General features: G+C 41.1%; 1 protein-coding gene and 1 long non-coding RNA gene across 8 annotated transcripts in view; one reads left to right on the top strand and one right to left on the bottom strand.

Moving 5' to 3' along the window:
- Positions 1-3,427, top strand: part of LOC141999868 (N-acetyllactosaminide alpha-1,3-galactosyltransferase-like) — a 78,625-nt gene extending 75,198 nt beyond the window's left edge. For all 7 annotated transcript variants that reach the window (XM_074973706.1, XM_074973699.1, XM_074973700.1 and 4 more), the window contains one exon: positions 4-3,427. In XM_074973706.1, coding sequence (XP_074829807.1) covers positions 4-697 — 694 coding nt within the window. In that variant the 3' untranslated portion in view covers positions 698-3,427. The remainder of the gene's footprint in view (positions 1-3) is intronic.
- A 6,168-nt stretch (positions 3,428-9,595) lies between these two features.
- On the bottom strand, positions 9,596-11,593 carry LOC141999865 (uncharacterized). The gene is made up of 3 exons (XR_012642099.1): positions 10,827-11,593; positions 10,262-10,336; positions 9,596-9,624 (listed from the first exon to the last, which is right to left on the bottom strand). It is a non-coding gene; the product is annotated as an uncharacterized LOC141999865 (long non-coding RNA).
- Positions 11,594-12,441: the final 848 nt, after the last annotated feature.

Here is a 12,441-nt window from a genome sequence, read left to right as displayed (position 1 = left end):
TAGGTATCTCGATAAGTATTTAAAAACCTTCTTAATATCTGCAGACAGTTTCTTCATGGTTGGCCATAAAGTGATTTTCTACGTTATGGTGGATGATCTCTCGAAAATGCCTTTGATGGAACTGGGACCCCTGCGGACATCTAAAGTATTCCAAGTTAATAAAGAAAGCCGATGGCAAGATATAAGTATGATGCGCATGAAGACCATAGGGGACCTTATTGAAAGCCACATCAAGTATGAAGTAGACTTTATGTTTTGTATGGACGTGGATCAAGTTTTCCAGAGTGACTATGGTTTGGAGACGCTTGATGAGTCTGTAGCACAGCTCCAAGCTTGGTTTTACAAGACAGATAAAGAGAAATTCACTTATGAGAGAAATCCCCAGTCAACAGCTTATATTCCGTTGACGCAGGGGGACTATTATTATCATGCTGCTGTCTTTGGAGGTACTCCTCTTCGTGTTTTCAACCTTACCAGGGAATGTTATGAAGGGATTAAAAAAGACAAAGAAAGGAACACTGAGGCAATATGGCATGATGAAAGCCACTTAAACAAATATTATTTTATAAACAAGCCTACTAAACTGTTATCTCCGGAATACTGCTGGGATTACAAAATTGGCAAAAATAGTGATATAAAAAATGTAAAGTTATCATGGATGCCAAAGGAATATGATGAGGTCAGAAGTAACTCCTAATTTATAAAGGATCCTGGGAGAGTAGCATTGGCATTGGAAAGTCTAATCTGCTGTAGTTCAGAGTCTGATCATGACATGACCAATAGATGGTAGAAAAAATAACATTTTTTTTAAATGTAATTCCATAAACTGCAAGATAAGCCAAAATTTATTCCTCTATCTTTTTGAATAATTTACTGATGCTGGAGAATTATATGTAAATATAAAGTAATTTTAGAACATATTGGTAGGGGATGGAAAACACTTGACCGTGTTTATTATGAAAAACACATCCAGCAGAGATTTGGTAAAAATCTGATTTAATAAAATTAATTTATGCTAGCGGGCAAGGCGGAAAGGAAAATACTGGGTAAAAAATTTACACTGATTAGATCCACTGCTGCTGTCCAAGTCTTCTACACATCTCTTCTCACTTTCATAAAAGGAGAAGATGCCTTTGACTCAACAGTAGAAATCTCTCAAAAAAGCAAAGCTGTCATACTGCTTTTGAGTTTGCAGTTATCCATTGTCTGCCTACAGTGTGATTTCTCAGTGTCTCTGGAGTATAACACTGTGTTTAGAAAGTTACATGTTCCTCTGTTATTTGTTATAATCAGAGTGGTATGGTCTACAGCCTGAGTACAGATCAGGGACTGAGGAGCAATTGAGTTCTAAGTACTGCTTTGCTGTGTAGCTTTAGGCAACTTGCTTATCCTTTCCTCCAATTTACCCTTGTAAAATGGGAATATTACAATATATACCTACCTCATAGAGATGCTGAGGATTATTTGATGTTTCAAAGGCACTGTTACATCTCCTCTTTTGAACAAGAACAGGGCACCAAAGAGATGGAAGAAATGATTGCCCTGAATCAACCTCCATTCAGCTAAAGGGGGATTGAGTGGCGTGCAGTGGAGGGGAAGAGTAACCACTGTAGAGAGATTCTTGTAGTATGAGGTCTAATCACATGACTCCTATTTATGTTGATCCTAAAACGCCACCCACAACACTTTGAAAATGTACTCCTAAGTGGCTAAACCATCCAGAAACAGGCTACAGTCCCTGAACATAAGAACGGCCATACTGGGTCAGACCAAAGGTCCATCCAGCCCAGCATCCTGTCTACCGACAGTGGCCAATGCCAGGTGCCCCAGAGGGAGTGAACCTAACAGGTAATGATCTAGTGATCTCTCTCCTGCCATCCATCTCCACCCTCTGACAAACAGAGGCGAGGGACACCATTCCTTACTCATCCTGGCTAATAGCCATTAATGGACTTAACCTCCATGAATTTATCCAGTTCTCTTTTAAACCCTGTTATAGTCCTAGCCTTCACAACCTCCTCATGCCAGGAGTTCCACAGGTTGACTGTGCGCTGAGTGAAGAAGAACTTCCCTTTATTTGTTTTAAACCTTCTACCCATTATTTTCATTTGGTGGCCCCTAGTTCTTATATTATGGGAACAAGTAAATAACTTTTCCTTATTCACTTTCTCCACACCACTCATGATTTTATATACCTCGATCATATCCCACCTTAGTCTCCTCTTTTCCAAGCTGAAAGTCCTAGCCTCTTTAATCTCTCCTCATATGGGACCTGTTCCAAACCCCTCATCATTTTAGTTGCCCTTTTCTGAACCTTTTCTAATGCCAGTATATCTTTTTTGAGATGAGGGGACCACATCTGTACGCAGTATTCAAGATGTGGGCATACCATGGATTTATATAAGGGCAATAAGATATTCTCCGTCGTATTCTCTATCCCTTTTTCAATGATTCCTAACATCCCGTTTGCTTTTTTGACTGCTGCTGCATACTGCGTGGACGTCTTCAGAGAACCATCTGTTTTTCTTTCAGTGATGTTCTCATTCTATAGTCCATCAGGTTAGGGCACAAGCAGCTGGATTTCTCTCTGCTTTAACAGAATGTTTGCCTAGAACAGGCATTCCATATCTGTAGCTTCCAGCAACAGAGAGATTGCTATCAGCTCTCTGGAGATTTCACTGAGCCTTTGTTCCATTCCCTGGCTCCAGCATTTCACTAAATTGGACTCTGCAACTGATCCTCTTCATATGCCAGAAGTACACCACAAGAAGTGCTGTGGGAATCAGTGCAAAGGATGCTGAGGCACATTTGAAGAGGTCCATTAGGAGCTGAACATGAGATCATGGTATGAAAAGTAACTGTTTTAGCCCTGGTCCAGAAAATGACCATAAGAAAGTTGATGTGATGACTTCATACTACTGTATTTTTATATACTATATTGTGAAATTATTTTTATCACCAAGAAACTGTGAAATCCTAGCAAAACTATTAAACGGAATACTAGAAACATGGGAAGGATATAATATTTCTTTTGTTTTGTGGTGGAGCGTGAGTTTTTTGTTAAGTAAAGAAGTTAATTCCTTTTACAAAATTTCTTGGAGATTTTGGGGCTGCTCTTTCTTTATTAAATGGCATCAGTGAGGCCTTATATCCGGAAGGCTGATATGTACCATATTAAAATAGAATCATGTTGAGAGATTTTCCTGTGTATATAGATACTTGTATGGCTTCCAGCACCATACTACCTGAGCACCTTAAATGGATATTTAAAAATACTGTCGACTTGAGTTTTAATAAGCATGGAGTGATGGGAAGCAGGAAACACCCTCAACACTGTCATTCTGGGACTGGATCTGGAATACAGATGGGAATGTTTGAGATAATATTGAGTTTTGTATATAGTATTAGATCTGGCTATATGAATTTAAGGCCTTAAAATCATCTTCTAACAGTTACTGAATTTAGGTTTCTTTTTTTAAAAATTCTTCCTAAAATACAAATTGACAATGTTTTTTAAATTATTTGCTTTATTTTGTTGTGAATCTTGAATGTTAATAAATATTCTTATTTTATCAAAAATTGTTAGTTTGGTTATTATGTATTTCTGTTAAAAGGTGTTTTGGAGGTGGATGGTGACCTATATGACTGATTACCTGTAAACTATCACCTGATGGCTGTCTGTCCTATGTGCCATGAGTTTGTGGGTCACAGTCCATTTCCAACTTGACCAGGTGATCACACCACAAGAATCTCCATCACAATTGATACCCTTACCGGCAATCTCATGGCAGAGGGAACAAAATTTAATAGCCATGGAGACTGAACTACTCTGTCATGCCTAAAAGTGGTCACTCTAGGGCAGTGAGTGATGTAGGGAAACCTGCACTGCTATGGTCTACACTATAGCTGTTCTCTGGACATCACTTTGAAAAGATGTTATTATATGACACCTTTAGCCAGCACTGAATTCGGTTTTTTAAGAAAATTAAAATAAATAGGCACTGGTGACTGGTCCTGTTTAACCTGCCATCTTATGGGAAATGGCAGAGGAATATTTATTGCACTACACAATAGTACCATCTAGCTATCAGTCTGGGAAAGTACACAAAATTCGCTGGAGATTCCCAAGGCCCACTCTCTGTGCATCTTGGGAATTAATTCTGCACCAAAACCACACAGACATGTTTAAAAGAATCCTAGTGTTTCCCCTCTATGCAGCTAAGTACTGCACCCAGTGAGAAAATTTTACATTATTTAATATTATATGCAATGCAAAATGGATGTCAGTACAGTGCTTTGAAGTAGCCTGTCCTGCACTGTTAAAATGTATCGTCGTTCATGGCATCTATAGGGTGACCAGACAGCAAGTATGAAAAATCGGGACAGGGAATGGGGGGTAACAGAAAAAGCCCCGAATATCAGGACTGTCCCTATAAAAATCGGGATATTTGGTCACCCTAGATCCAGGGCCGAAGGCCTCTGTTGAAACATTCAGAAAATGTAATATGTAAATGACAGGCTTTCATTGCTCAACCTGTATCATAACAATGGGTCAATGCCATCCAGTGTGACTTCAGGTGTGTGTTCAGGTTCTGTTACTGTGAATTGTCTTACTCTTTGAAAATGCCATTAATGACTAAAATAAGCTTTGTATAAATACAAGGTCATAATTAAACCTTGCTAGCATTCGAGTCTTAATCTTGGGCTACATTACAAAGTTAGCTTGGCCTAAGTCAATTTCTAAGACACACAGCATTGACACAAACAGCCATGTGCAATATATAAAAGTCAGCAGTAGCTTAATCTCCTTTAAGAGGATTAAATTAAGGTGAATAAAAGACACTTTACTTCTGAAGGAGAAAGCCCACACAAGGGTTTAATGCTCTTTAAATTCACACCTACAGTTAGTTCATCTTAACTTTTCTGAGTGTCCCCATGCAGACACGCTCAAGAATAAATTTTCCCTACATTTGGCGAATACCATAAAACTTACAAAAAGATCAGAGTTCAAAAAGATGTTGTGATCCTATCCAGTAAAATGCAGGGAGCCCATTGCTTAGAGGCTAAGTTATAGATGATGTGCACTATATATAAAACTTAAAGATCAATTTATCCTACCAGTGTAGCTTACTGGTTTTATGTACTGCCATTTGCAAATCATAAAATATTTGGAGTACAGCAGAACCCAGTTTATCCAATCTTATTGGGACCAGAGCCAGATTGGATAATCAAAAATTCACATAAACTGGAGAATGGAAAAGTGCGAAGCTGCAGTGCCATCTAGTGGCCATAGGAGAGATTGCCCGCTTCTGGACCTGCATGCGCTGGCTCTTCTATTAATAGAGAGAGGCAGGTAATGGAGGGTCAAATAAACGGGGTGCTACTTTATTTACATAGGGCACTCATATTATGTGTCTTGCAATGATATACACTCAGAATAAAGAATACTACCCACACTGAATTGCATCCCTCCTTAAAGATCCTTTTTATTAGCCTTCCACCACTGCTTCCTACATACTGTAATGATTACATATTAACTTAAAGTAAGAAGGCGGTCACACAATCTTTTGCTTTTGTAACGCTTGTCTTTCCCAAGCCCTCCCACCCTTTGTTTGTGTCCCTTTTTGTACTCTAAGGGTATGTCTACACTGCAATTAGATACCTGTGGCTGGTCCATGCCAGGTGGCGTGGGTTTGGGCTAAGGGGCTGTTTAATTGTGGGTTCAGGCACGGGCTGCAGCCCAAGCTCTGGGACCCTTCCACCTCTCAGGGTACTATAGGCTGGGCTCCAGCCCAAGCCCCAATGTCTACACTGCAATTAAACAGCCCCTTAGCCCAAGTCTGAGTCATCTGGCATGGGTCAGCTGCAGGTTTTAATTGCATGTAGACATACCCTAACAGATTGGATTTTATGTTTGTATTTTATATAATTTAGAATAAAGAACAAAGAGATAATAATGTAGCAAGATGCAGATGGACGACTCTAAAGATGAGACAGGCACCTATCAATGGGGACAAAATAGCTCTAATAAAGAATGAAAAGAACAATTTAAGAAAACAAGCACTCGTCAAATAACAATTGATTACAGCATAACAGTGCAAAACTCATTGGTCCCAATGAAGGAAAATCACTATAGAAACAGGGGGCCTTGCCATAAAACTTTGGGTTCGTCCTGCCAAGACTTCCCCGGAGCATTGTGTCATGACCAATGGAACCCGGCTCCTCCCTACCAGTGATCAACCTAGCTGGCCACTAGGTTGATCCAGACTCTGGACTGGTAATTATAACATCAACTGGTGGGTGGGTGGGTGTGTGTATGGTAATTGAATGCATATGCTGATTGTTGTATCTTCAATAAACGCGACGTATTGCCTTTTCCCTTATAAAAGATCCTGTGTGGTTTTTATAAGCATAACATTTTTGGTGGAGAATTGCTTTTTTTTTTTCTTCTTTTACTGAGCTATAAACCATCACACACCTACAGTGCTACAGAAACACCTTATTACATATATAGGTATTGTTATTGAGTGATATTGCAAATGTTAAATACATGCATTTCATGTATTAGAACTCTTCTGCCTTTACTCTGTATGTAAATCAGCTCCCATAATATTGTATTTGTTTAGACCTGAGTTTTCTGGGCTGAAATTGATAGTAGTAACAGCTATAATAAACTCACTTGAAGTTTAGCAATTCCAGGAATACCTGCCCTATAAAGGCTTCCCCATATCATACAAATGGGCTTCTGGATATCAGTGGGTAAAGAGTAGTAACATTGTTGGCTAATTCCAATACTCTATAATTATATTAACCAAGGGGAGCTTCCTTCTCATACCCCAGTCTTCCATGAATCTCAGATTTTTAAAAAGACCATTTTTTTCTAGTCTCAGAGCAGTTAAGTGTGTTAGGATTATTTAAGCATAGATGCTGCAGGTAGCAATACCTATAGTTAAGGTTGCTCAAAACTTTGCAGAAGACCCTCTTTTCAGTTGCCAAACTTTAACCATTTGAGTTCATATTTCCATGTCAGAGGGTTGCTTCAGAGTGACTTGTTTTGGAAAATTTCAGTAAAAACTGTTCAGCTGCTTCTCAGACTGAGATTAAGGAAAAATACATTGTTTTGCCATGTTAAAAAATTCTTACTACCTACATGACTGGAAATTTGCCATAGTGACAGGGGTGTGCCTTTTGTTGCCTCCATGAAAATCTGCCCAAATGTGAACAAGTTATGAGCCTCTGAAAATTTCAGTTCACACATACTCAGAGATATGTCAGAGTTTAGAAGCCAAATTCTCTGAGTATTCTGTCCAAACTGAGCATGCTTAACTCTTCACATTGCCTATGTGTGACTGGACTGAGTATGCTCCATCCTGGGGCTGCCGGGGGGCAGAACATGACTTTCCTTGCAATTGCTCCTCCAGCTATGACACTGGGTACTGGAAATGCAGCAGGGAGACTGACTCTCTGGTGGTCTCAAAGCTCCCACCCCCCACGGTGACACTCAGGCAGCACAAAGAAAAAGGATGATGCACTCTGGTACCCAGACAGCGTCTCGGAGAAAGCAGCCTCGCTGGAATGCATAAGAGTCAGGGTTGAGAAGGGGCTGAAGCCAGAGGGTGGATAATAGGAGAAGGGAGAAAGGGACAAGAGCCACAGGTGAGGGAATAGATAGGAATGGCAGGAGGGGAAGGAAGCTGTGTGGACTTCTTGATTTTCAGGGTACTCTGCCAATTGTTTTGGTTTTGGAGAGATTGTTGAATGCTTTAGTTCACATAGTCAGTTTTTAATACTAATTAATATGTCCTTAAAACGTATATACTTAGAGAACATGATCGATTCTTTTTAAAATTGAAATAAATTTGTAAAAATCAGTTTTTGAGAAAATAGTTCTTACTTACAAACATCAGCAGCCTTCTTCAAATGAATCTAAGTAGAAAGGATAAGTTGAAAGACAGACCTACGTATAGATAGATGGAAGTAGCTGGACATGTTTATTATTGCATGCCTCTCTTAAGTATTATATCTTTAGGAAGGATGAAAACAACATATTTGACTAATATGATAACATAAATCACTTCTACACAGTTTAAAGAAAAAAATATATACATACAAAAACAAAATATTGATTAGACTGGTCAACTTTCTAGCAATTACATGGATGTAAAAACAACAAGGAATATTTGTAGCACCTTAGAGACTAATAAATTTATTTGTGCATAAGCTTTCATGGGCTAAAACCCATTTCATCAGATGCATGGAGTGGAAAATACAATAGGAAGATATATGGATGTAGTACATGGTATGGGACACCCGATGGCAGCAACCATCCACAGAACAACAATACCTTTGTGTTCATCCCCAAGTTTTTCCATCACCAAGGAGTACTACTGAAGTCACTGGCAAAATTCCCATTGACTTTAATAGGAATGGGATGAAATCCTCTTTAAGAAATCAGATAAAAGGCTTTCTACTCTAAAATCCTTGAGCAAAATGCTGTAATAAATATGTATTAGTTTGTAGCTAAATGCATGAGATGTTAATGAGACTCCATACAACAGCTTGATACTTTAGTGTTCATGAAGTGGTTTTTTTTAGCTTTACAAAGGTGAAAATGCCCAAGCCTTAACTACTGATATTGATTTTAAGAGGAGCTAGCCATTATCTGCTTACTATTCATTGCTGAAACTCGCTCTAAAGTAAATCATCAGCTCACAGTATCTATTCCTTGTATTTCAGCAGCATCCTCCTTTACCTCTTAACCTACTGAGGTTACTGTTAAGAGTTGTCCTTACCACTGGTAAACACTTTCAGCACAGTGATCTCCTACAGCAGAGATGGCTTCATTTTCTCAAAAGAGATCAGCACTGACAACTTCTCAGAAGTCCAAGGGACTGCACTTAATTTGTACAAACAAAATAGAGAAGACTGCAGTCTCCTTCATCTTTAATATGGTGGTGTAGCCTCTTGATACTAAATGCCCCAATATGCAGCGTTCCAGTCTGCTGTAAGATCTGTTCTGATGAAGATGCAGTAATGTATGTTGGGACTTCTGGTCTCCATATTCAAGATGAATACAGTCATAGAAATCGCTGCCCTAAACTGTTAGGCATCGGACTACCTCATGTTGATATCCTGCTGTAGCTGCTCTCGGGATAAAGAGACATACAGTTTCCAAGGTTGTTTGTCTGACATCTTTTGAAAGAAGAACTACAGGTAAGTTTACACAACAGTAAACTGAAAAACAAAGCATAGGAGCACTACCAGCTTGAGAACCCTCCCTTGGTGACAACAGCTATGAACATATTAATCCAAGCTCTCTACAGACAATATTCTTAAGCATATTAGTAGCGGTGGTCAGAAAAGGGAGATTCAAAAAAGTTAACAGGACTCAAGGACAATAAAATAGATTTGATCTTTGTTTTCATTTATCCCTGATTTGTTCTGAGGATTTTTTGCTACTTAGAACTAGTCTGGAATCTGCTAGCAAAGTGATGCAATTAGAAATTCATGCCAATTGATGATGAGAAGGGCTGTTTATCAGGCACCTTAGGCCCAGTGGGAAAGAGTTTTACCATTATGCTCTTGCAGCGATGCTGTTCATATCATCTTGGGATTCACATGCTTCTGAAATAAAGTTGCAGTGGACAAAAAAAATCTTTCATTTTAACTAAAAAAGAATTTCTCTTGCCCATATATAGAGGAGAAGCTTACATATCACTTACCATGCATTTGTTTTACTTAGCTACAAATCACTCTACATAAACAGGAAACTCTAGTCCCCATGGCTTTATTAATCACATAATGGAAAGCAAAAGCCAGGGCATTTCCAAGGAAAGATTCAAACAAAGAGGAATTATTATATATTATAGTTCACATTAAGCCTTTGAATTAACCTAGTAACACCTAGCTACTGTATAGCACTGTTCATCCATATAGCTCAAAATACTTTCCAAAGGAGCTAAGTATCATTATCTCAGTTTTGCAGATGAAGAAAATGAAGCAAAGTTACCCAGTAAGCTAGTGATTATAAACTGTAAATATAATGATGCCACACAATAAATATATGTGTATGTTCCTTCCCCACTTTCATAGCTGTGGAAAACGTTTATTCCCCATAATCCAAGAGTGATTAAAGAATAGTCACAGGTCATATATAGCCCTCTAACAACTTCTAATGCCAGGACTCAGCCTTGAAATGTTTACAGGTGTGACACCTTGCACAGCAGCGTTGCTACAGTGCAGCAGCTGAGTATGTAATTACCTGCTTCTATGGCTCTATTGTTGTTACCCTGGGAGGAATCTCATAGGAAAGCTGCAAAGATCATGACTTTGTTTTCTGCAAAAAAAAAAAAAAAAAAAGGGTGTGTGTGTGTGTGGGGGGGAAATATAGGATCAGCACTTTACTACGCTAAGCAAGCAGTGTCTCCCGCAGCATCTCAGTAAGAGAGAGAAGCAGCAAGAGCCTCACGGGCCACTTAAGGCCAAGACCCCATAGGTGGAATTTTCAAAAGTGCTCAAGCTACCTTAATTCCACTCCCATTTAAGAAAACAGTAAACTCTTTTTCCCTCCCCACACCCTGCCGCTGACTTCAGCGGGAACAGTGTTACAATGCTGAGCACTTTTTTTGAAAATCCTATCCTAAATGGCCATGGACTCTATGTAAAAGACAGACTGAATGACCAAGAGCCCACTCCCAGCCCCCACAGAAACACCTTACTTCTAGCAATATCTCCCCTGAGCCCATTTATCCTTCTGCTGGAAACAACATTTACTATTAAACACCCAGAAATTTTCATTTTCATATTCAAACAAACTAGAGGCTCACCCATCTTCCCAGGGAATTTCACAGCCTGTTTACTTTCATTGCTCTCATATTCTCTTTGGATTGGTTGGTTTCTTCTCTGTCCTCTCCCTTTCTTTTCTTTTCTTTTCATCTCATGGTCATGTCCCTGACTCTGCTCCCCTCACATACTTAAGCTTACACCCTTTCAAATATATCTCACTTTTTTCACCCCTCATCAAGGGGGCTCTGCTGTTGTCACTGCACTTTCTTAAGAATCTCTCCTCTTCTAATAGCCCAGTGCCCATATGCCTCTCCTTTTCCCTTCCCCTTAAGGCCCATTTCCCAACTGCCTTATCTGTGTCAGCTTCCTACCACGCCCTATGGTCCTTCAGCCCATTTCCCAGCTCACTCAACTGCTGTCACCTGCCCCACCACATTGGAGGGCCCCTCTGCCCAATTCCCACCCAGGGAATCATAACTGCCACAGAATATTCTGGCCTGAACAATTCCATCCTTTCCCCAACGGTCACCCCAGGTGCGCTGCCCGCAGTGTGAACAGTAACTGGATAAGAGGGGGTATTAATTAGGGTGACCAGATACCCCGATTTTATAGGGACAGTCCCGATGTTTGGGGCTTTTTCTAATATAGGCTCCTATTATCCCCCACCCCCGTCCCGATTTTTAACACTTGCTGTCTGGTCACCCTAGTATTAATCCACCCTCACATCTCAGTAGCAAAATAATTCCTTCTGGCTGCTCCCTGCAAACCTCAGCCCTGCCTTCCCTTCCAGCCTGCACTGGGCTCCAAGGGTGACTACCCAACACGAAAAGTGACAAGCAAAAGGGATAACTTTTAACAGTGACACGGCTTCAAACCCAACCCCAGAGCCCCCAGGATATGCCCCTCAAATCCCTGTATCTCTGTCAGCCCCATATCCCTGACAACCCCATATTCCTGTAACCCATATCTCTGCCCAGGCCCACATCCCTGACAGTACCCCCATAACCCTGTGTCTTGTCAGTCTCCACCTATAGATGCCTCCCATATCCCTGCCCCTCATAGCCCTGTATATGTCTCCCTATATCCCTGACACCCCATGCCCCCGGCTCCTATTGTCCCCCATCCCTGACACCCCATCTCTGTCTCCCCATATCCCTGACACCCCATGCCCCCACCTCCTATTGCCCCCCCATCCCTGACACCCCATACCCCCGCCTCCTATTGCCCCCCATCCCTGACACCCCATCTCTGTCTTCCCATATCCCTGACACCCCATACCCCCGCCTCCTATTGCCCTCCATCCCTGACACCCCATCTCTGTCTCCCCATATCCCTGACACCCCATACCCCCGCCTCCTATTGCCCCCCATCCCTGACACCCCATCTCTGTCTCCCCATATCCCTGACACCCCATACCCCCGCCTCCTATTGCCCTCCATCCCTGAAACCCCATCTCTGTCTCCCCATATCCCTGACACCCCATACCCCCGCCTCCTATTGCCCCCCATCCCTGACACCCCATCTCTGTCTCCCCCTATCCCTGACACCCCTGTGCCTCACTCCATATCCCCGCACACCCCCTCACCGCAGGGGGAAAATGAGGGGCTCCCCCCAAGACAGCCGGAAACCAGAGGCGCCCCGAGCTCCGCCCCGAGC

Source organism: Natator depressus, chromosome 16 (genome assembly GCF_965152275.1).
Source record: "Natator depressus isolate rNatDep1 chromosome 16, rNatDep2.hap1, whole genome shotgun sequence".
NCBI lineage: Eukaryota > Metazoa > Chordata > Testudines > Cheloniidae > Natator > Natator depressus.
The sequence above is the reverse complement of the archived record's forward strand: the minus strand, read 5'-3'. Positions and strand labels throughout refer to the sequence as shown.